The sequence below is a fragment of the Stenella coeruleoalba genome, assembly GCF_951394435.1.
Source record: "Stenella coeruleoalba genome assembly, chromosome: 2".
NCBI classification, from domain to species: domain Eukaryota; kingdom Metazoa; phylum Chordata; class Mammalia; order Artiodactyla; family Delphinidae; genus Stenella; species Stenella coeruleoalba.
The window spans coordinates 43,201,192-43,226,352 of record NC_137147.1 but is presented as its reverse complement, the minus strand read 5'-3'; the positions used below and the strand labels follow the sequence as shown (position 1 = coordinate 43,226,352).

The 25,161-nt window shown below is 34.3% G+C and overlaps 1 protein-coding gene across 2 annotated transcripts in view; it reads right to left on the bottom strand.

Annotated features, from left to right (window-relative positions):
- The window catches only part of EXOC5 (exocyst complex component 5), a 115,876-nt gene that overhangs the window by 77,395 nt on the left and 13,320 nt on the right, over positions 1 to 25,161 (bottom strand). For both annotated transcript variants that reach the window (XM_079909234.1, XM_079909233.1), the window contains exons 5-13: positions 22,243 to 22,307; positions 19,950 to 19,978; positions 16,449 to 16,558; positions 15,894 to 15,938; positions 15,654 to 15,794; positions 14,590 to 14,672; positions 13,057 to 13,266; positions 11,609 to 11,756; positions 1,259 to 1,367 (exon numbers count right to left, since the gene is read on the bottom strand). In XM_079909234.1, the coding sequence (XP_079765360.1) occupies positions 1,259 to 1,367; positions 11,609 to 11,756; positions 13,057 to 13,266; positions 14,590 to 14,672; positions 15,654 to 15,794; positions 15,894 to 15,938; positions 16,449 to 16,558; positions 19,950 to 19,978; positions 22,243 to 22,307 (940 nt within the window). The remainder of the gene's footprint in view (positions 1 to 1,258; positions 1,368 to 11,608; positions 11,757 to 13,056; positions 13,267 to 14,589; positions 14,673 to 15,653; positions 15,795 to 15,893; positions 15,939 to 16,448; positions 16,559 to 19,949; positions 19,979 to 22,242; positions 22,308 to 25,161) is intronic.

Genomic DNA, 25,161 nt, shown 5'->3' with positions numbered 1-25,161 from the left:
TGTAACAAGTGCTATGAAAAAAGTTAATTCAATGATGAAATAACGCGTAACTAGGCTGGGAAAGGGGTGTCACTTTAGCTAGGTCGATCAGCAAAGGCCTCTCTAAGAAGGTAGCCCCTTAGCTAAGATCAGAAGGGTGAAAAGCCAGACATGAGAAGAGCTGAAGGAAAAGGATTGGGGGGTAGGGAGATACCAAGTGCAAAGAACCTGAGTGAGGAAAATGAATGAAGGCCAAAGGGGCTGGGGTAGTGAGGGGAAATGCAATATGAGATGAAGATGAATATATAAGAGGAGGCCAGATAAAAAGCTATACTTTCATAAAGAGTTTTTTGTTGTTTTTCCCCTAACAGTAACAGGAAACCACTAAAGGGTCTTAAGCAAGAAATTTTGAGACCCTTGAATTTATAACATAACTGTTACATGGAGTCAGTTATTTGGAAAGGTAAGAATGTACACAAAGAGACCAGTTAGGAATGGATAGAGATGATGATCTTTAAATCAGGGTGGCATCAGCAAAAATGGAGAAAAGTAGACGAATTTGAGTTATGTTTCGCAGTATACAGACAGGATTTGCTGATAGACTGGCTATCAGGTTTGATGAAAAGAAGAATTATGATAACTCCGGGGTTTGGGCCTTGAGCAAACAGTAAATAGTAATGCCTTTTAAAGACATGGAAAAGAAGGGGAAAGGAAGTTTAGGTGGCAGATAAAGAGTTTCATTTGGGATATATTAAATTTGAGATGAACACAGAACAGGTGAGAGAGGTCAAGGAGGCAACTGAATTAATGGGACTGGAATTTAGGGAAGAAGTCATTATTATCCTATTAATACCAGTAAACCCAGGAGACCAAAAATAAAAGAAAAAATTTTATATGAATCTATTCCTCTCCAGGCTTATTTTGAAAAGGCTTACTTTCCTTTCTAAATCTTACTTTACTCAACTGTCTCAACCAGAATTGCTGTCACTTCCATTTCTGCTCCTTTGGCATTTCATAGCTTACAGCATTGTATTACATTCTTCCATTCACTGTAGTGACTCATGTAGCCCTGGTCAATGTAAGCAATATGAGAACTGTGTCTTTCTATAGCTTCTAGCATATGACAAATCCTTGTTACAGAAGCTCAAAAAGCATTTTGTTGCACTGAACTGCTTTTGACAGATAGAGTTGAATATATATAAAACAACATTATGCATAGTTTAACCAAATAGGATCAAAGGAATTTAACACGAAGTATAACACAAATAAATATACTTACCAGCAAGTCCTGTTTCCAAGGCATAATCAATATGTTCAATACATAAAAATTCCACAAGAATGGTAAAAATTCTAAAGGCATTCCTTGGTAAATCAGAAGGATCAGAGAGCTTTAAAAACAAAAACCAAATAGATCATTCCTCAAGTTTACCTTTAAAAAAAGGCAATACTTTTTTTTTTTTTTTAGCAATCAACTTTGTATAAGACATAGTCAGTATTCAGGTATCAAAATGATAACTTAAAACTCTTCCTGCCCACCCAAAATGCCTTTCTCATATACATACAGTTACAATGCTCCGTGTCTGTCTACAACTCTCCTGGCTTAGACTAGATCAATGTTTTTCTGACCTGGATTGTAACCCATTAGTGGACTGTGACAAGAAAGAAAGAGAGAAAAGAAGAGAGAACCAATAGAAAATAATGTCTAAAGTACACATTAAAACCAAATATGTTTTAATGAAATAAACACATATAAACATAACACACACACACATAAATACATATAATAAATGTACACTCAACTGCCAGGTAAAGTGCCTTTTTTATTGTGAGTCACAGTAAAAGAATTTTGAGAGACACCAAATGAACAAATGCTATTCTAGTAAAACTCAGAACAAAAAGGATTCTTTATTTTATTGGAGGGTGGGGATGGGAAATCAATAACAGACACACTATAAAATACGATAGGCTCAAATCCCACTTTCATCACTTCCTGGTTGAGTGAACCCTTGAGATGTTATTTAACCCCACCAAGCCTCAATTTCTTCATCTGTAAGGTAGGAATAATATTAATAGTACTTATATCCTAGCCTTGAGGTGAAAATAAAGTATGAAAATGCATGTAAGGTATTTTTCGCTCAGTGTTTGGCATATAATAGGTTCACAATAATAAATTTTCATTTTGATGTTGATGTTGCTGCTGCTGATTAACTACTTAGTAAAGGAATTATTAGTAATTATGCTGAGAAAATTAAATCCCTCTTTAAAAGTTAGAAAATTACCTCTCAACTTCTTATAACTGCTTCCTATATTATTTATCAATTGATTGTTGCCTACTTGTAGTCTCCATTTGTGATCCACTCTCAGAGTAATGGGCACTGAAGTGCATAACCCACTTTAAATTCCCTAAATCTCTACTGATTATAAATACTAATTTGGTATTACTCAATTCCCTTCCTGGTCTTCTTAATACAATCCTAACCTTTACCCTCATCAGTCTCTCTACCACAACCCTCACCTTCCTTCTTTGCTCACTGATGCTTAACAAATGCCCTTAGCAAGCCACAAAGAATAAATTTAATTTTTCACATTCCTCCTCTCTACATCCGTACATTCATGCATAACTCATTGAAGAGGTAGACTGAATATGTGTAAGGATATAAAAGACATAAACAACACTGTTAATCAACTGGACCTAACTGACATTCATAGAATACGCTATCCAACAACATCAGGATATACATTTTCTTTAAGTATTCATAAAACACTTACCAAGATGGATCATATTCTGGGCTAAAAAACAAGTCTTGATAAATTTAAAATGGATTCATATCACACAAAGTATGTCCTCTAACCACAACGGAATCAAATTTAAATCAATAACAGAAAGACATCTAAAAAATCCCCTAATATGTGGAAATGAAATAACACACTTCTAAGCCACTCTTGGGCCAAAAGAAATCAAAAGGGAAATTTAAAAGTATTTTGAACTGAATGAAAATAAATACAACAAATTAAAATTTGTGGTATGCAGCTAAAGCAGTACCTTAAAGGGAAATTTATAAGACTAAATGCCTATATTAGAAAATAAGAAAGGTCTCTAATCAATGTCTCACCTCCACCTTAAAAAACTAGAAAAAGAAGGGGAAATGAAACCCAAGTAAGCAGAAAGAAAAGACGTAATAAAGAGTGGAAATCAATGAAATACAAAACAGAAAACAGAAAAGTCAATGATACCAAAAGCTGATTCTCTGGGGAAACCAATAAAACTGATAAACCTCCAGCCAGAATGATCACACACACAAAAATACCAATCATCAAAAGTGAATAAGAGACATCGCTAAAGATTCTACAAACGTTAAAAAGATAATAAGCTACTATACATAAAATAAACAACAAGGTCCTACTGTAAAGCAGAGGGAACTATATTCAATATCTTGTAATAACCTATATTGAAAAAGAATATATATATTATATATATTATGTATATATAACTGAATCACTTTGCTATACACCAGAAACTTAACAGTGTAAACAAATTATACTTCAATTAAAAATCACACACACACACACACAAAATCAATTGACCATAAAAAAAAGATAATAAGGCAATACCATGAACATCTTAATCCCAATAAATTCAACAATTTGTGTGAAATACACAAATCTTAAAAGACACAAACTACCAAAACTCACTTAAAAAGAAACAGGTAACTAAAATAGCTCCATATCTACTAGAGAAGTTAATTTGTAGTTTAAAACCCTCACAAAGTTAAAAACTGCAGGCCCAAATGACTTCACTGGTGAGTTCTACCAAATATTTAAGGAAAATATAACACCAATTTTACATAAACTCTTCCAGAATATTGATGAGGAAGGAACACTTTCCAACTTATTCTATGAGGCAAACATTACCCTGATACCAAAACTACACAAAGACATTACGAGAAAAAAATATGTACACATCAATATCCCTCTTGAAGGCAAACACAAAAATTCTTAACAAAAGTTTAGCAAACCTCATCCAACCATACATAAATAGGATAATACGTGATGACCAATGGGGTTTATCAAAGGAATGCAAGGTTAACATTTGGAAATCAATGTAATCCAACCACATTAACAGAACAACAACAAAAAAAGCATTTGACAAAGTCTAACATCTAATCCTTATAAAAACACCCAGAAAACTAGGAATAAAAGAACTTCATCAATTTGATAAACAGCATCTATGAAAAACAAATGGGACCTAATTAAACTTAAAAGATTTTGCACAGCAAAGGAAACCATAAACAAAACTAAAAGACAACCTACAGAATGGGAGAAAACATTTACAAATGATGCGACTAACAAGGGATTAATTTCCAAAATATACAAACAGCTCATAAAGCTCAATAACAAAAAAACCAACAACCTAATCAAAACATGGGCAGATGACCTAAATAGACATTTCTCCAAAGAAGACATACAGATGGCCAAGAGGCACATGAAAAGATGCTCGACATCGTTAAGTATTAGAGAAAGGCAAATCAAAACTACCATGAGGTATCACCTCATACCAGTCAGAATGGCCATCATCAAAAAGTCTATACATAATAAATGCTGGAGAGGGTATGGAGAAAAGGAAACCCTCCTACACTGTTGGTGGGAATGTAAATTGGTAAATGTAAATTGCAGCCACTATGGAGAACAGTATGGAGGTTCCTTAAAAAACTAAAAATAGAATTACCATATGACCCAGCAATCCCACTATTGGGCATATATCCAGATAAAACTATAATTCAAAAAGTTACATGCACCCCTATGTACATAGCAGCACTATTTACAATAGCAAGACATGGAAACAACCTAAATGTCCACTGACAGATAAATGGATAAAGATGTGGTGTGTGTATAAATTTATACATATATATATATATATATATACACACACACACACACACACACACACAATGGAATACTACTTAGCCATAAAAAAGAAGGAAATAATGCCATTTGCAACATGTATGGATCTAGAGACTATCATAGTAAGTGAAGTAAGCCAGACAGAGAAAGACAAATCTCATATGATATACCTTATATGTGGAATCTAAAAGAAAAAGAAACGACACAAACGAACTTATTTCCAAAACAGAAAGAGACTCACAGACACAGAAAACAAGCTTATGGTTACCGAAGGGGAAAGCGGGATGCGAGAGGGATAAATTAGGAGGCTGGGATTAACATATACACACTACTATGTATAAAACAGATAACCTGGGCTTCCCTGGTGGCGCAGTGGTTGAGAGTCTGCCTGCCGATGCATGGGACATGGGTTCGTGCCCCGGTTCGGGAAGATCCCACATGCTGTGGAGCAGCTAGGCCCGTGAGCCATGGCTGCTGAGCCTGTGCGTCCGGAGCCTGTGCTCCGCAACGGAAGAGGCCACAACAGTGAGAGGTCCGCGTACCACACACACAAAAAAACAACAGATAACCAACAAGGACCTACTGTATAGCACAGGGAACTATATTCAGTATTAAGTAATAACCTATAAGGTTACATATTTATATGTATACATATCGCTGTGCTGTACACCTGAAAGTTACACGATATTGTAAATCAACTATATGTCAATAGGGGCTTCCATGGTGGTGCAGTGGTCAAGAATCTGCCTGCCAGTGCAAGGGACAGGGTTCAAGCCCTGGTCTGGGAAGATCCCACATGCCACGGAGCAACTAAGCCCACGCACCACAACTACTGAGCCTGGGCTCTAGAGCCCTCGAGCCACAACTACTGAAGCCCGCGCGCCTAGAGCCCACGCTCCGCAACAAGAGAAGCCACCACAATGAGAAGGCTGTGCACCTCAACGAAGAGTAGCCCCTGCTCGCCACAACTAGAGAAAGCCCGTGCACAGCAACGAAGACCCAACACAACCAAAAATAAATAAATAAATTAATTAATTAATTTAAAAAACCTATACGTCAATAAAAAAAATTTTAAAAAAGAAAAACCTACAGTTAGCATCATATTAATGATAAAGACAAGAATAATGCAGGGTATAGGGAGGGTGGGAGGGAGAAGCAAGAGGGAGGGGATATGTGGATATATGTATACGTATAGCTGATTCACTTTGTTATACGGCAGAAACTAACACACCAGTGTAAAGCAATTATACTCCAATAAAGATGTTTAAAAAAAAGATTAAAAAACAAACAAACAAAAAGAATAATGCAAGGTGTATGTTCTCGCCACTTATAGTCAGCATTGTATTGGAGGTTCTCACCAGGGCAATAAGGCAAGAGACAAAACAACAGGCATCTATATTGAAAGGAATAAGTAAAACTGACTTTATTGGCAGAAAACATGATATTCTATACAGAAAATCCTGTGGAATCTACAAAAAATGCTATTAGAATAAGCGAGTTTAGTCAGGTTGCAGGTACAAAATCAACATATAAAAATCAACTGTATTTGAGAACTCAATATTGCTAAGACGTCAATTCTCCACAAACAGAACTATAGATTCAAAGCAATTCCAGTCAAAATCCCAAAATTTTTTCCCCCAGAAAATGAAAAATTGATTATCAGACTTATATAAAAACGCTTTAGAGGACTCACACTACCTTATTCAAGATTTATAGTTACAGTGATCAAAACAGTGTAGTATTAAACTTCCAGAAGAAAACATAGGCAGTACATAGGTCTTAGCGATATTTTTTTGGATCTGTCTCCTCAGGAAAGGGAAACAAAAGCAAAAATAAACAAACGGGACACAATCAAACTTAAAAGCTTTTGCACAACGAAGGAAACCATCAACAAAACAAAAAGGCAACATATTGAATGGGAAAAGATATTTGCAAATGATATGCAAGATAAGGGGTTAATATCCAAAGTATATAAAAAAACTCATACAACTCAATATCCAAAAAAAAACCTGATTAAAAAATGGGCAGAGAATCTGAACAGACATTTTTCCAAAGGAGACAAACAGATGGCCAACAGGCAGATGAAAAGATGCTCAACATCACTGATCATCAGAGAAATGCAAATCAAAATCACAATGAGATACCATGTCACACCTCATACAGAATGGCTATCAAGTCTACAAACAACAAATGTTGGCAAGGATGTGAAGAAAAAGAACCCTGTACAATGTTAGTAGGAATGTAAACATTCCTACTGGCACAGCCACTATGAAAAACAGTATGGAGGTTCCTCAAAAAACTGAAAATAGAACTACCATATGACCCAGCAATTCCATACCTGGGTATATATCCGAAAAAAACAAAAACACTAATTCCAAAAGATACATGCACCCCAATAGTCAGAGCAGCATTATTTACAACTGCCAAGATACAGAAGCAACCTACGTGTCCATCAGCAGATGAATGAATAAAGAAGATGTGGTATATATATATACAAGGGAATACTACTCAGCCATTAAAAAAAATGAAATTTTGCCATTTGCAGCAACATGGATGGACTCAGAGGGCATTATGCTAAGTGAAATAAGTCATACAGAAAAAGACAAATACTGTATGATATCACTTATATGTGGAATCTAAAAAAATGCAACGGACTAATGATACAACAAAAAAGAAGCAGACTCACAGATGCAGAGAACAAACTAGTGGTTACAGAGCAGGGGGGCAGGGGGCAATGTAAGGGTTGGGGAGTGGCAGGCAGAAACCACTGGGGTAAGATAGGCTCAAGGTATTGACAATGTGGGGAATATAGCCAATATTTTCTAATAACTGTAAATGGAAAGTAACCTTTCAAAATGTTGAAAACTTTTAAAAATATGTATTTTTTTAAAAAAGAAAGAAAACTTAAGGAAATAAACAAAAGAAAGAAAATATAAAAGGAAATCTTTGTGACCTTAGGTTAGGCAAAGATTCCTTAAATATGATACCAAAAATACCTCCCATAACAGAAAAGTGTTAAATTGGGTATCATCAAAATTAATAACTTCCATTCTTTGAAATACTCTTTAGATATGAAAAAGACAAGCCACAGACTGAAAGAAAACATTTGTAAATCATATATCGAATAAATGAATTTTAACCAGATATACAACTGTCAAAAAATAAGAAAACAGACAACCCAATTTTAAAAAACGCACGCAAAATACACCAAATAATATACATGAATGGTAAATAAATGCAAGAAAAGATGCTCATCTTTAGTCATTAGGAAAATGCCAACTAAAACCATAATAAGGTATCATTACATACCTTATTAGACTCTAAAATAAAGACTGATCATACCAAATGTTGGAAATCATGTGGAACAAATGCAACTCTCTCATATACTGCTGGTAAGAACGTCAAACGAAACAACTTTGAAAAACAGTTTGGCAGTTTCGTAAAAAGAATTACCGTATCACATCATATAGCTACTCAGGAGAAATGAAAGCATATGTCTGCATAAAGACATATGCATGAATATTCACAGCAACTTCATTTGTAATAGTCAAACACTGGAGCCAATCTAAACTGCCATCAATAGGTAAATGGATAAACAAATTGTGGCATATTCATTAAATAAAATACTACTCAGCAATAGAAGAACATACTAATTAATACACACGAATGAATTTCAAAATATTTATGCTGAGTTAAAGAATCCAGAAACACATGTATACACTATAATATACTATAACCCCATTTATTAAAAATTCTAGAAAATTAATCAATTTCTTGAAAAATCCTATTTAGCTTTCAAGACTCAGTACTGAAGCAACCCCTTCTTTTTGAAAACTAATCTACAGTGAATCAGATCAGCAGTTGCCCAAGGACAGAAATAGAGGCGAAAGGGAGATTTTAAAAGGGCAGAAGGAAACTTTTGGAGGTGATGGATCTGTTCATTATCTTGACTGCGTCACAGTTTCACAAAAGTACACATAATTTACCAAAGTTATCAAATTGTACAGTTCAAATACATGCAGCTTATTGAATGTCAATTATATCTCAAAGTTACTAAGTTTTTTAAAAAGAAAGGAAAAAAACACCAATCTGCTCATTACACTGCTCTTTTTAATATCCTTTAAAGTTTCCATCATCACCTAACAAGGTCAAGTCCAAATTTCTAAGTATGGCATACAAAGAGTTTTGTCTACATTTTCAACCTCCTGACTTATTACTCTCCCCATATCCTTTTTTAGTTCAAGCATTTCATACTGCGTGATTGATATCTGTATGTCTCTGTGTACGTAATTTTCTCTATTCCTGAAACAGCCTGCCAGAATCATCCTCTTGAAGATATCCTATTTAGCTTTCAAGATCCAGACCTCAAATGTCTCCTCCGTTTTAAAATCTTTCCTGATACTCTTTCTCAATTCCTTAACCAGGCAGAGCTGGTTGTTTCCTCTTTGGTCCCAGCAGTGTTTACCTACCTTGCACTAATTCTTTATATGTCTACCTCTTTTCTCCACACTATTCAAAAGTAATGTAAATGTCTTGTATTTATAACCTCAATGCCTAACATGGCAGATGGTACAAAGTAAACACAAAATAATGTTTGTTGGATCAGACTGCAATGAATTAAACTGATTTTCAATCTCATGACTTTCCAGACAGAAGGTCATGATTTAGACCTAGTTGCTGTGATTCAAATAAATATGTTAAAGGCTTCATGTTTGATGATCCGATGCTTTAGAAACATTTTAATATATTTCCAGTATTCAGAAAAGTACAGATATTACTGTACCAAATATACCCATCGCCTACCCAGATATGTCATATCTTAACATTTCTCCAAATGTACTTCAGATTTTCTTCCTTTTGGGGGGCAGGAGTTGTCCAACATTATACATATAGATAACGTCCCTTGGGTTTTCCTCCCAAGGCAACCACTACTCTGAAGTTGTTTATCACACCCATGCTTATGTATGCTCCTGAATAATGTATTGTTTTACTTTTTAAAATTTTATGTTGTGGTATACTGAATATATCTTTTCCCCATTTTGCTCTTTTCACTAAACATTGCATTTTTGAGATTTATTCATGCTGATGATACATGTAACTCTAGTTTAGTCATTTAAATTGGTATATAGTTTTCTAGTATATGAACAATGTTAGTTTATCAATCCTCTTTACAGCACACTTTGTTTCTAATTTTTCACCACAACAAACAACATAGCTTATGATGTCAGACATGTCATGTGCACCTACAAATTTCTCTAAGGAATTAACAAATTACTCTCCAAAGTATACCAATTTTTACTTCCATTGGCAGTGTATGAGAACTTCTATTGCTCCACACCCTTACCAATACTTAGTATCAACAGACTTCTTAATTTTTGCCAACCTATTGAGAATGACAGTATTTTCCCTGTTTTAAGTTTCATTTCCCCACTAGTGAGACTGAATATCTTATTGATAATTTATATTTTCTGTATTTATGTGTAGCCTTTGACTTGTTTTCTATTGATTTATATTTACATGTATAATTTATATTGATTTACTACCTATCAATATAAGTATATAGACAATATACATCAGTACAAATAAAAAATTAAGACTGTCTCAACTCTCAACTTCATACTTAAGAAGTAAGTACCTCAGTTTCTTCCTCTGTAAAACAGGAATAATAACCTCACAGAAATGTTACAATGATTAAATGAGTTAATAACATACCTAAACTGCTTGGAATAGTGCCTGGAACATAGTATGTGGTATACAATTATTAACCACTAATATTTGTTTTATAAATCTTCTGCTAGTGGGCTTCCCTGGTGGTGCAGTGGTTGAGAATCTGCCTGCTAATGCAGGGTACACGGGTTCCTGCCCTGGTCTGGGAGAATCCCACATGCCGCGGAGCAACTAGGCCCGTGAGCCACAACTACTTAGCCTGCACGTCTGGAGCCTGTGCTCTGCAACAAGAGAGGCCACGACAGTGAGAGGCCTGTGCACAGCGATGAAGAGTGGCCCCCGCTTGCCACAACTAGCGTAAGCCCTCGCACAGAAACAAAGACCCAACACAGCCAAAAATAAAAATTAAAAGAAGGCTCAACATTTAAAAAAAAAAAAATCTTCTGCTAGTCATATTGGTTGCAAATACCTTCTCAGAGGCTGTGACTTATTTGTTACTTTGTTAAAGTATGTTTGTGGAAAAAATTCTAATTTTTTTTTTTTTGCGGTAAGTGGGCCTCTCGCTGTTGTGGCCTCTCCCGTTGCGGAGCACAGGCTCCGGACGCACAGGCTCAGCGGCCATGGCTCACAGGCCCAGCCGCTCCGCGGCATGTGGGATCTTCCCGGACTGGGACACGAACCCGTGTCCCCTGCATCAGCAGGTGGACTCTCAACCACTGCGCCACCAGGGAAGCCCAGAAATTCTAAATTTTAATGGAGTCAACTTTTCCTTTCCTTTGATATCTGTGTTCTTAAACGTCCTTCTCTCCCTAATGCTCTATTTCTTTATAAGATAGGTCTAACTTTCCCTTTCATATCTTGATTTAATATCTCACTAAAGAAAATCTGACACGCTCAACTTTAAAATTATGTTAAAATATACTTCTAAATAACTTAAAAATAATTTTGTTCCCCAAGCAAAAATCCTATTTTTTTATTACAATAAACAATTGTTCCTAACCAGAGAAAAATTAAAATACACAACTATATACAAATAAAATAAATTTACAATTACTCTTACCCTATGACATCTTTCAAAGGCTTGCTTGGTTTCTTGTAAAAGATTAACCACCACTTCTTGGGATAGGAAAGTCTCTCCATGAGTATCGATACTTGGTCCCAGTGGTAAGTTGGTACGCTGTCTAATTCTCTCTTTCAAATCTTGAATACTAGTGCATAATACCAACAAATGAAAAAAGAACACTACTATACATAGATTTCAATTTCAAATACTCTCAAACTTAGTATACATGAACTAAGAAAAAGAAAGAAGAAAGAAAAATAGACCAACAGCCAGGAAACCTAAAACTTCTAATTTCAGTAAGTAGTTCTGTAAAGTGAAGCAAGCATTAATCTCTAAACAGAAGATGTTCGTCTGAAAAATGAGTAGATTTGGAGTTATTATCTCTAAAGTCTCTTTCAACTCTACAATTCTGACTCAGTAGCCCAAAACTCCTTGTCTGGTTTCCTTGGGAAGTGGGCTTTTCCAAATAAGTTAATATTCCAGATAACTAAATGGTCCTGCTTAAAACAAACTTTAAAATTTTAAAGATTTTTAAACATATTAACCCTTTAAACATATTGTACATTTCATTATTATTAAACATAATTTAGCTTTTCTCAATGACTGAGGGTCATTAAGAACTTTTATTACATGATAGTATCTTTAGAAAATTACTTTATTTTTTGGTCCTAGAATATATAGCTCCAGACTGTGAACTAATTTTTCAAAAAATTCTCATGATTGTTTTTTAGGTTTTCTCTTTTACTTGCTACTGCCTTTGAGATGTCACTTCTTATTCCTAATTATAATCTCTCCATGATCATTATTTAATATATGACAGACTGGGAAACAAGAAAATGATTTGGGTGTGCATTATGTGAACTGTCAACTCTGATTATATGGCTCCACAGAAGTCATTCTGATTCATCCAAAAATCAACTCAATTCCAGATAGTTGAGATCTAGATAACTGAGTTGCCACCAATTCTTACAGCAAATCATTTAATTTTATTCTAGTAGGTAAGTACATTCACGTTTTAATGTATTACTTAAATAATTTTATGCCCAAGTCATGAAAAAGCTCAGGGTACAAAATTGTGATCTGCATTTTTTTTTTAACCACACCTGCAATAGCAGCAATAAAACAATGTGCTTCCTAGTCAATAACCTGGAATAATTTACTCAAGTCTAAAAAAAGGAAGGAAGGAAGGCAGGCAGGAAGGGCGCGAGGGAGGAACTCTTTACGGTACTAGTATTCTGCTTTACATTTTAATAATGTTATGTAGGAACATTTCAACATGTGGCTTGAAGGACAGGATTTGATGAATGGTGTAAACAAACTGAATTAAAAAAATTCTTCACAGAAAATTCTAATGACTATCAATATTTCACAAGTTTGTCCAAATATAATAGCTTTTAATATCTTTAGTTTTAACTATAACATTTAACAAAAACAAAAACACTTACCCTCCTGTGCCAATCGATCTCTTTTGATGGTTTTTTGAATCATAATAGCGCTGTAGGATCATAGCACTTCTGCTTTTCAAATATCCAGTCTCCACTTCAATATAGTTCTCCAAATAGGAAATGAAAATGGACTTGATAAGCTTAGACAAGAAAGTCTGTTTATCAGTACCTAAGTTAAACTCCATCAACTTGCTGGAAAGATTTGTGGTTCTTTTCATGCAAAAGGGAGAAAAAAGATTAATGTATATTGTAGGTATAGTAACAATATTTAAGAAATACATATTTTTATAACGTGACTTTTTAATAACTTATGTTACACCATCATTTCTTAAACCCTGGGAAGTTACTCAGGATGCAGACGGCGACTGTACAGGGTTATATATATTAAGTAGAATGAATATTACAAACAACATCATGGTTTTGAAAACTACCATAAACTCCTAGAGATGACTCAGGAGAGGAAACTAAGGCAACCAACCAGACTAGAAATGGCAACAGTGGCAGAATGGCTTCAAGTATGCCACATTCATGACATGGTACCCAAGTCAAAATATTGAGAAGTCTATGCGCTGTTCATTCTCTTTAGTCTTTGTCCCTGGACTTTCCTCTAATTTTCTGTTTCTCACTGTTGAAGATAGGCTCACAATAGTGCTGTTGCTGAGATGGACTTCCTGATTATAGTTACTTTTGAAAACCCTCTTCTCAAAGCGATGACAATAAAGAAAAGCAATAGAGTTGGAAAAAAAACTCCACATGAAGCTTCTACAAAGTATAACACTGCCATTTACAAAAGCACAAGACAAATTTTCACATCAGACTTAAGTCTGAAATTGTCATATAAGAGTTTGTCACTCTGGGGGCTTCCCTGGTGGCGCAGTGGTTAAGAATCCGCCTGCCAATGCAGGGGACACGCGTTTGAGCCCTGGTCTGGAAAGATCCCACATGCCGCAAAGCAAATAAGCCCATGCACCACAACTACTGAGCCTGCGCTCTAGAGCCCATGCTCCACAACAAGAGAAGCCACTGCAATAAGAAGCCCGGGCACCACAACAAAGAACAGCCGCCGTTCGCCGCAACTAGAGAAAGCCTGCACGCAGCAACAAAGACCCAACACAGCCAAAAATAAATAAAAATAAAATAAAAAAATTTAAAAGAGAGTTTGTCACTCCCTTTCTCAACTTTTAAAGTTTTAACTGCAGATAAATGTAATAATACTAGTTCTTAAAGAAAAGAATTAAAGAATAATGAACTAGCTTACAATTAAAATCAGAAACAAAATTCTCAAGTCTTAAACAAGGTTTTTATATTTCATTAAAGTACATTAATATAAAGCATAATATCCAATTCCTTAAGTTAACATGCTAAGAATGCTGCTCTTGTACAATACTAGTCTATACAGCCGAGTATTTAATGCTAAAAGGTATATTGCTATCTGACAAACTGTTACTCAAAAATACCTGAATACTTCCCCATTTTCTATTTGAAAAAAAGAAAATGTGAGATATTACTATTTTCTAATAATTAAAAATATACCTTGTATATAAATCGTAGAGACTTTTGAGATACTGCTCTGCATCGGACTTCCTACATTCTTCTAACTGGTCTTTCACAAAGCTCTAAAACAAAAAGTCAACATTCTGTCAATTAAGTAAATATTAAATTATATAGTCAATATTTTTTTCTCTAGAATTACTCCACATTCTTCAACTGTTCTAACTTAAAATCCAGTGGAAAAGGCAGTGCATAGAAAAGAGACCAATATAAAAAAAATAGGTTTTTAATTTTTACTGCTTCTCATATTTACTCATACATCTTATCAGTGTTGGGAATAAGCATTAAGAATCTCAAATACCTTGTCTTTTGAGATCTGCCTATCCTGCCTCATGGGTACATTGGGGGAAAAAAAAAAAAATCCCAAAAAACAAAACCTGAAGCTATATCAATATGGTCAATTCCTTAAAGCAGCTTTTCCCAAACTGTAGTCTAAGTAACACTAGTGTCCTTTGAGACACTACTGTAAAATTGGGAAATGCTGTACATTACATCTCCACTTCTAGAGAATCACAATACATATTAGTATCTTTAAAGGCTATTAAAAGTCCTGAATTGTGTTGTAAAGACAACACTTATTTAATGTTGCTCAATCCATTGGTAAACATAGTTTAGGAAATGTTGCCTTAAAGTACAGAGCTATGGAAGTCAAGGTTGTAAATGAAATTCCTGTTTTCTTTTAATCTTAGTACCATATTATAAAAAATTCTACAGATTGAGCTTGTAATTCCTGTTCAATTTCAAAATGCCATCTATTGGTTAAGGTAAGAAACCAATAAAAATTAAAACTTTGGCTAACCTACCACACAACCTGATACATATGTAATTTCAAACACATCCTCTGCTGACACTGAGTGATTACCACCTTTTTTCTTAGTAAACATTTTTTTTTTTTAAAGCATGACACTGTCATTCCTTTCTCCTACACTTAATAAGTGGATTACTATGCCTAAGGATATTATACAAACTAAATTTTAAAAACTTTTAAAACATAGAGGAAAAAAATCACATATTGCCTTAAGTACTTAGTCATTGTTTAAAATTACCTGTAGTTTGATTTCAAATACATTTTGAATAAGTTTAGCCAGTACTGTTTCTGGATTACTAAAGATATCTCCAACTTGTTTGTTCACCCGTTGACAGAGTATTGCTGCGTCTTCAAATATATCATTTCTCAAGTAAGCACCCTAAACAGCAGAGGAAATTTACATTGAATATATAATTTTAAAATGCTTTTTAAAAATACAAATTAGCATAAAATAAAATACAATAAAGTATACTGTTACCTCCTGGCACTGCTTTATATAAACATCAACACAATGGGAATAACCCTAGGAAAAAGAAAGAAATACATATCACTCTTTTGGTTCAATTATAACAATAATAACAACAATGTCAATAAAAGAGGTATTATATGTAATAAAGCTATGTCTATGCCTCAATAAATGGCCAACGGTAATAGCTACTCTCTGGTTCCTATATTCCAAACTTAAGGTCAATCCTTCTTGCTTTTGAATTATTTCATCAAATGTTTGACTGAAAAAAAAAAAATACATTAAATACCCAGAAGGCAGACAATATGATTTTCTATGTCAAACTACATAAAAATTCAGTGATAAAATATTAATCTTATTGAATATAAGATCCTTATTTAAATAATATTACCTAAAATTTAATATCATTTCTGGAGAAAGATACAAATGTACATTCAAATTATTCCAAATAATGAAAATTATCAGTGACTCATACAACTGGGGAAAAACAGAGACTATAATATATAGAATTCATATAACCTCTGTACTCTTTAAGACTAATCTGCACTTTAAACTTTTACTATTTACCTTAAAATGGAGTAAAACAGCTGCTACTTCTCTCATTCTGGAGATTTCACCTCTTCTTTGAGCACCAGTAAACTCCTGTATCAGTTGGCATTCTAAGTCATGGTATTTACCTAAAAATAGAAAGTCATTCAGCTACAATGAGACAAAGTATCCAAGTTATTTATGAGTATATGGTTTCTTTATAAAGATAATGACTAGGAATCTAGCTTTCTTTTAAAAGAATTGCAAAAACTATATGAGATTATAGGTAGTGGATCAAAACCCGACAATATACTGTGGTATATAAATATGTATTTTAAACCAAAAAATCTTCCCAACTGGTAAAACAGGTGAGCTCCTACAGTGTGACTGCCATTTATCACTGCTATGTAAAAAAGCAGCTGGCTGGCAATATCGTTCTCAATGGTGAAAAACTGAAACCATTTCCTCTAAGATCAGGAACAAGACAAGGTTGTCCACACCCACCACTATTATTCAACATAGTTTTGGAAGTTTTAGCCAGAGCAATCAGAGAAGAAAAAGAAATAAAAGGATTCCAAATCAGAAAAGAAGAAGTAAAGCTGTCACTGTTTGCAGATGACATGATACTATACATAGAGAATCCTAAAGATGTTACCAGAAAACTACTAGAGCTAATCAATGAATTTGGTAAAGTAGCAGGATACAAAATTAATGCACAGAAATCTCTCGCATTCCTATACACTAATGATGAAAAATCTAAAAGAGAAATTAAGGAAACATATCCATTTACCAATGCAACAAAAAGAATAAAATACCTAGGAATAAACCTACCTAGGGAGACAAAAGACCTGTATGCAGAGAACTATAAGACACTGATGAAAGAAATTAAAGATGATACAAACAACTGGAGAGATATACCATGTTCTTGGATTGGAAGAATCAACAATGTGAAAATGACTCTACTACCCAAAGCAATCTACAGATTCAATGCAATCCCTATCAAACTACCAATGGCATTTTTCACAGAACTAGAACAAAAAATTTCACAATTTGTATGGAAACACAAAAGACCCCGAATAGCAAAAGCAATCTTGAGAAAGAAAAACAGAGCTGGAGGAATCAGGCTCCCAGGCTTCAGACTATGCTACAAAGCTACAGTAATCAAGGCAGTATGGTACTGGCACAAAAACAGAAATATAGATCAATGGAACAGGATAGACAGCCCAGAGATAAACCCACGCACATATGGTCACCTTATTTTTGATAAAGAAGACAAGAATATACAGTGGAGAAAAGACAGCCTCTTCAATAAGTGGTGCTGGGAAAACTGGACATGTAAAAGAATGTAAAAGAATGTAAAAGAATGAAATTAGAACACTCCCTAACACCATACACAAAAATAAACTCAAACTGGACTAAACACCTAAATGTAAGGCCAGACACTATAAAACTCTTAGAGGAAAACATAGGCAGAACACTCTATGATATAAATCACAGCAAGATCCTTTTTGACCCACCTCCTAGAGAAATGGAAATAAAAACAAAAATAAACAAATGGGACCTAATGAAACTTAAAAGCTTTTGCACAACAAAGGAAACCATAAACAAGACAAAAAGACAACCCTCAGAATGGGAGAAAATATTTGCAAATGAAGCAACTGACAAAGGATTCATCTCCAAAATTTACAAGCAGCTCAATATCAAAAAAACAAACAACCCAATCCCAAAATGGGTAGAAGACCTAAATAGACATTTCTCCAAAGAGGATATACAGATTGCCAACAAACACATGAAAGGATGCTCAACATCACTAATCATTAGAGAAATGCAAATCAAAACTACAATGAGGTATCACCTCACACCAGTCAGAATGGCCATCATCAAAAAATCTACAAACAATAAATGCTGGAGAGGGTGTGGAAAAAAGGGAACCCTCTTGCACTGCTGGTGGGAATGTGAATTGGTACAGCCACTATGGAGAACAATCTGGAGGTTCCTTAAAAAACTAAAAATAGAACTACCATACTACCCAGCAGTCCTACTACTGGGCATATACACTGAGAAAACCATAATTCAAAGAGTCATGTACCACAGTGTTCATTGCAGCTCTGTTTACAATAGCCAGGACATGGAAGCAACCTAAGTGTCCATCAAGAGATGAGTGGATAAAGATGTGGCACATATATACAATGGAATATTACTCAGCCATAAAAAGAAACAAAATTGAGTTATTTGTAGTGAGGTGGATGGACCTAGAGTCAGTCATACAGAGTGAATTAAGTCTGAAAGAGAAAAACAAATACTGTATAGTAACACGTATCTGTGGAATCTAAAAAAAAAAAAAAAATGGTTCTGATGAACCTAGGGGCAGGACAGGAATAAAGACACAGGCATAGAGAATGGACTTGAGGACATGGGGAGGGGCAAGGTTAAGCTGGGATGAAGTGAGAGAGTAACACTGACATATATACAGTACCAAATGTAAAACAGATAGCTAGTGGGAAGCAGCTGCATAGCACAGGGAGATAAGTTCAGTCCTCTGTGACCACCTAGAGGGGTGGGATAGGGAGGGTGGGAAGGAGACGCAATAGGCAAGAGATATGGGGATATGTGTATATGTATAGCTGATTCACTTTGTTATAAAGCAGAAACTTAACACACCATTGTAAAGCAATTATACTCCAATAAAGATGTTAAAAAAAAAAAAAAGCAGCTGCCTGGGAAAAGCCTTCTGGATGTCATTTGTGATAGCAAGAGACAGGAAAAATCTTAAACCTGAATTTATGGAAAGGGTGAGCAGAATTATAAAACACTTTACGAGAGTTCAGATGCCTTTATTACAAACAATGGCAGATTCAATACCAAGGTACACCTTAAGACAACATGTGGTATTTGATTCACTACATTCTTGAGGCTATTACGGTACACTTTTGGGAAAACAGGTGGTCTCTGAACTTCAATGACTTCCCAAAACAGTGACTTAGACTACCATGGGAGCCTGTAAATATAGCAGCTTTTAAAGAAATTCAGAATGATCTGCTTAAAATACAATCCAAAGATCAAGAATCAAGCTATCATGTAAGAAGTTAAATAGGTACCGAAATGGTCATTACGAGCTAGCTTTAAAAAAAGAGAACCTACATTAGGTCTGTATGTATGAATACAAAAACAATCCCCAAGATACATTGTTAAATTAAAAACACAAGGTATGGAAGCTATTTGTATAGTATGCCAAGAACACAAGGTATGGAAGCTATTTGTATAGCATGCCACCAATTATTTTAAAATAAATGCGGACAGCAGAACTAAATTCTACACATTATATACATGATCTATGTCTTATGCTTGTATATCCATAGAATATTCTGGAAGAATACTCAAGAAATTGATAACAATTGTTTCAAGGAAGAGGAATCAAACTCAGGGATGGGGTGGGAGGATGACATTGTTCCCACTCTCTTCTTTTACTATTTTCTATTTTTTTATACAAGTAGTTTGATTACCTATCCAAAACAGTTAAATAAATAGAACCCCACTTACTTGCAATTTTGGATTTAACTTCTGAAAATCTGAAAGATAAAAACCAATGATGAGGTTCATTATTTGTGACAAATGTACCATAGTAATTTAAGATGTTAATAAAAGGGGAAACTGGTTTGGGGGGTACATAGGAACCCTCTATACTAAATATTGTCAGAAAAAAAAGGAAGGAAGCAGGGGGAGGGAGGGAGGGGAGGGAAAGACAAAGCCAGAGGTGAGAGAGTACTGATAGTAGGAAGCATGCCATGTAACAAAACTGAATTTGGGCAATCCAGATGGGGTCTCTGGTTCTCACTGAGGAAATTCACATTGAACAACCAATTCCCCCACCCCGTTTTTTAAATTTTTTAATTTATTTTTTGATGTGGACCATTTTTTTTTAAAGTCTTTATTGAACTTGCTATAATATTGATTTTATGCTTTGGTTTTTTGGCCCAGAGCCATGTGGGATCTTTAGCTCCAACCAGGGATCAAACCTGCACCCCCTGCATTAGAAGGCGAAGTCTTAACCACTGGACTACCAGGGAAGTCCCACCAATTCCCTTTTAAAGGGAGGAATTCTGTATGAGGCATTAACAACCCAGAAAGCCCCAACAACTGGGTTACTGTCCCTACTCATATTCACTGGCATTTTAAATTCACTTGATATTTGTCTATTTTCCCCTCAGCTGGGATTTCCTCATATGACATTCCACTATTGTTACTTAAAGAAAAACAACTATAAAATAAGCATATACAAATGAGTTATTTTAAAACTAGAAAAATAAAATAGAAGCCATAAAAAGGACCCAGCAATGTGCCTAGCATTCAACCTCTGCAAATTCAAAAACTAAAATATCATACACTACCATACACTAGAACTTTTTTCAAATCATAAGTATCCAGGGGGAATGCACAACATGGAAAATTAATGTTGAGAGATCTTATGCGATTAGTTTGAAGAGACAGGACAGTGGCTGGCAAAAGAGATGCCAAAGACAGATGAAGAAGCTAATAATTTAAAGATCTATATAAAATTGATATCAAAGTCACAGTGGATCACAAAGTATGATAGGCCATACTGATCTTTGTGAAATAATTAAACTTGATTAGGCTATATATTCAATTCTAAGGCCTGATAGGCTAAAACAAAACTGTAAGAGAAGCATGTAATTGAGAAGCAGGAGAAGATGAGTATATGCCTCTGTGTTTGTAGGGGTGGGAGACAGATGAAGCCAACAATTATGATGCAGTTATTGTGAGCCACATATTTTACCCATTTAAGAAAATGGTTTAACTCTGAAATAAAGTTAAAGAGAGGTTTTTTGTGAGCATTTAAAAATCATTGCTCATAATGCTGGACAAGTATGAAATTATTAATAATAGCTAAATGATAGATGATGATTACTGCTAATCCTTTATGATGATACAAAGTTCAGAGTAAAATAAGATATATTTGGGGGTAGGGAATTCACTTTCACTCTATGTTTGGGACATAATGGACAAGCTTTAAGTATAGCAATACATTTACATTCTACCTGTACCTCAGGATTTTCAAGTATTACCAAAAGAATAAAATACGTATATTATCTGTTAAAAGGGAAGACATTTTTTCCAGATATTTAAATGGGAGAACCACCGCTAACAAGATTTTATTATAGAGTCTGACATTCCATGAACTAAAGGAAATCATGAAAGAATTTCCTTCTCAGTGAAGTTCTTTTAGGATGAAACCATTAATACCTAACTTAGCAATGGCCCCAGGGCCTTGCATCTAAAACAGGACTTCTTAACCTGAAGTCCCTAGGAAGGAGCCTACAGATAGGCTAAAGGGTCTAAAACTCCATGAAATTGTATACAACGGCCTGTGTATCTGGTTTTTTTAAGGAAATTTCATAGCTTTCACCAGCTTTTCAAAGGTGTCCAAGACCCCTAAAAGCTTAAGAATTCTCATGTAGACAGAAGAAAAAGGAGCTCAAGAGCCCCATGTTTAAGCTTTCTCTGTCCCCTTCTAGTCTGTTGATCAAAGTCTAAAAAAAAAAGAAAATTCAAAATCTTACTCTAATTTCAAAATTCTCCATCAATTTTTTTCAAAAGAAAAACATAAGATTGAAATTATTTCAAGATATATCATTAAATTTAGTTGTTAAGATACCACATTTTTTTCAATCAGCTATTACATACTGTACCTGTACAAAGGCAGTCCTCAATAAGTTCTTGTTGAATTAATGAGCAAAATCATACAGGAAAAAGTACAATTTTATTCTATACACTACACCATATACCCAAATTAGCTCTTGAGAAATATACTTGCCTATCAAAAGGTAACTCTTGGGCAATTAGGTGCAACTTCTGAATGATGTCTGCTGCCTCCTTTATCTATTAAAAAACAAAAGCAATAATTTTACAAAACCTTTATACATATCAAAAAATAATTTTATATTTAAAAACAGTAATATTCTTCTATGTATGCCCACAGACCCTCACCCAAACAATTTTCTTTAAAAAACACAACAAATAAAATCTTATGAGCAACAGGAATACATCTGGGGTATCACCAATAATGAATCAATAAAACATAAATATTTGTCATTATTGTACTGAAATCTTGTGATTTTATAATGCAACAATCCCTTCCCAATGAAACCTGCAGTTCAAGTTTACTCCGAATAAATTCAAATCATTGACTGCTGAAAGCAAGTGTAAGTATCTTTTGAGTTTGTGAAATGATAAACAAGATTTATAAAAATTCAGATCATACTGCTGTATAAATCCCATTTAAGTGAAGAAAATAACAACAAAATGCCTGTCATTTAATGAACATATCAAGTTATAAAACTTGTTATAAAAGCAAAGATTACGTTTAATATGAAGTTTCTAGAATGGAATATGGTAAAGAAATGTTTGTACTTATTCAAGTTGTGGAACTGAAGGATTTAGGCAAGGGGTCCAAAATTCTTAAAATGCAGACATTTGTGCTTATTCACACTAAATGTATAGGGGAGTTATATAATGTTTACTTTTAAAAACAAATTTCAAATAAGTATTGAGTTTTATTTTGGCACACCTTTAAGTAAATGATTTTATGATCATTCACTTTCTTTTACACTAAAAAAAAAAAGAAGAGAGAGACTCATACAAATGTGAAGGAAGAGCTGAGAACATTAACAAAGATCTTTCTAACCGAGTACTCATGTGAAGTCTGGCAAGCAACTATGGAAAACAAAAGCAGGACCAAACGATATTGTTGTTTTGCCCAACAATAGTGAATACAGATAGCATTTCTGCTTCAGTTATCTCTTCTCTCCTAGTCAGCATGTCACTGTCATTTTCAGTTACCAGATGTTCACTCTATTCTACTGAACATGGGCACAGATACCACTGCATTATCTCTTTTCACCATGCCATTTGGTTGTACTAGCAATGTCCACCCTTTTCTCCTCACCGATACTCCCTTCAGAAAGGACCTACATACATGTTTTATGTTCCTATCAGGAGTTTGTTCTTGTTGTTTCAAGAGATGGAAGTGTTTGCAAACTTCACTTAATATAGTAAGAAGTACAGCAGAGTAAATAACACTTGATTTTATGGAATTCCCATAGGTAATTATTTTATAAAAATTGTTTCAAGCACAAGTAGCTCTTAAGGTCATCCATCAGTTGAAATATACTATAAAAGTACAGAAGCTTTCAAAACCACAATCTAATAACTTGCTTATATCTGCTACTGATGTTAGGGTAAGGTGAGAGACCACCCATGCTAACAGGTTAAAGATAATCAGGGCCATCAGGCATTATCTACATGAAGAACATTAAGTTGTGATGCTAGGAAGAGAAACAACTAACATACTCTGTAATGACAGAGGTAAGAGGGAATATATACTATGGTCATAAAATGGGTTTTTTCCCCCAGAGAAGAAAATTAGAAGATTCTGAGAAGCAAAGATTTAAAAAAAGCAAAAATGACTTTGGAGCAGGAAGAAAAAGGAAAAAGATGGTTGTTATCTTTTCGCATTCTAATTCCTTCCAAAATCACACACCTCCCTAACTACATGGGTGATTTTCCTTTTCTTTCCATTGGGAAGGTGGCTGGCACACAGTGCAGAAATTGAGATACTTAGAAGTTTATCTAATAATTAGCAATCTAATACCATATATGATGTTCCTAAGTGTAGTTAACTGTGATAGTACCAGGCCAAAAATAATGATTCAACAGTAACCCAAAACTTATGGGAGATATGAGAGAAAAACAAGACAATTGGGAAAAGAGGACTAGAGTATAAGAAAAAAGGAACAAGATGAAAGAAAATGGGATATGGTAGAGAGTGAAGCAAAGGAGAGAAAATAAGAGGAAGTAGCTTAAGCACTGTTAGCTCTACTTGCTCTTCAAAAATTACAGACAGCTAATGACCAAGTGAATGAAGTAGCAAGAATATGAAGATTTCTTCTTCTTCTTTCAATCAAAATCTTAAAAATTAAGAGACAATAGTAATACCATGAACTACACAATTACTTGATAATTAAAATGTTTAAAGAAAAGTGTAAAAAACATACTTTCATTATGCAAAACATTACAAGCAATACAAATCAGGATAAAAATATGTGTAATCATTCAATTTTAAAATATTTATTTTCTCTAGATTCTAAATGGCTGCCTTGAGCTGCATCAAATAAACAGACCAACTCACACTGGGTAAAATATCGGCATTTTCTTTATAACAAAACATAAATATACGCTACAGTCCAACAGGTATAATCCAAGGTAACCCAAGGTATAAGACTTGAATTATATGCCATTTTATATATATATAAATTTTTACATGTATAAATATGTACTTTTATAATACATTAGAAATATGTATGTTTATATTTAGGAAACATAAAATAAAAGCATTCCATAAGGTATCCTGAAAAACAGTTCAGTGTTCAAGTCGTGTGTGTGTGTGTGTGTGTGTGTGTGTGTATACACTATTATACATAAAAATCACGTGAATATATAAAAGCTAGATATTGCCAGTATTTTACAAGTGTTTAAGTATGATAATGTTCTTGATGTTAATCTTATCAGTTCTACTTTATATTACAAATGTAATTCCTGAAACTCATTATTTAAAATACTGCCTTTTCTTTAGAGGAGTTATCTCTACATATGTAACCATTCCTTTTAAAGATCTCTAAAACTTATAAATTCTATACCCCTATATAGTTCCTACTCACAAAAAAATGTGTTGCTT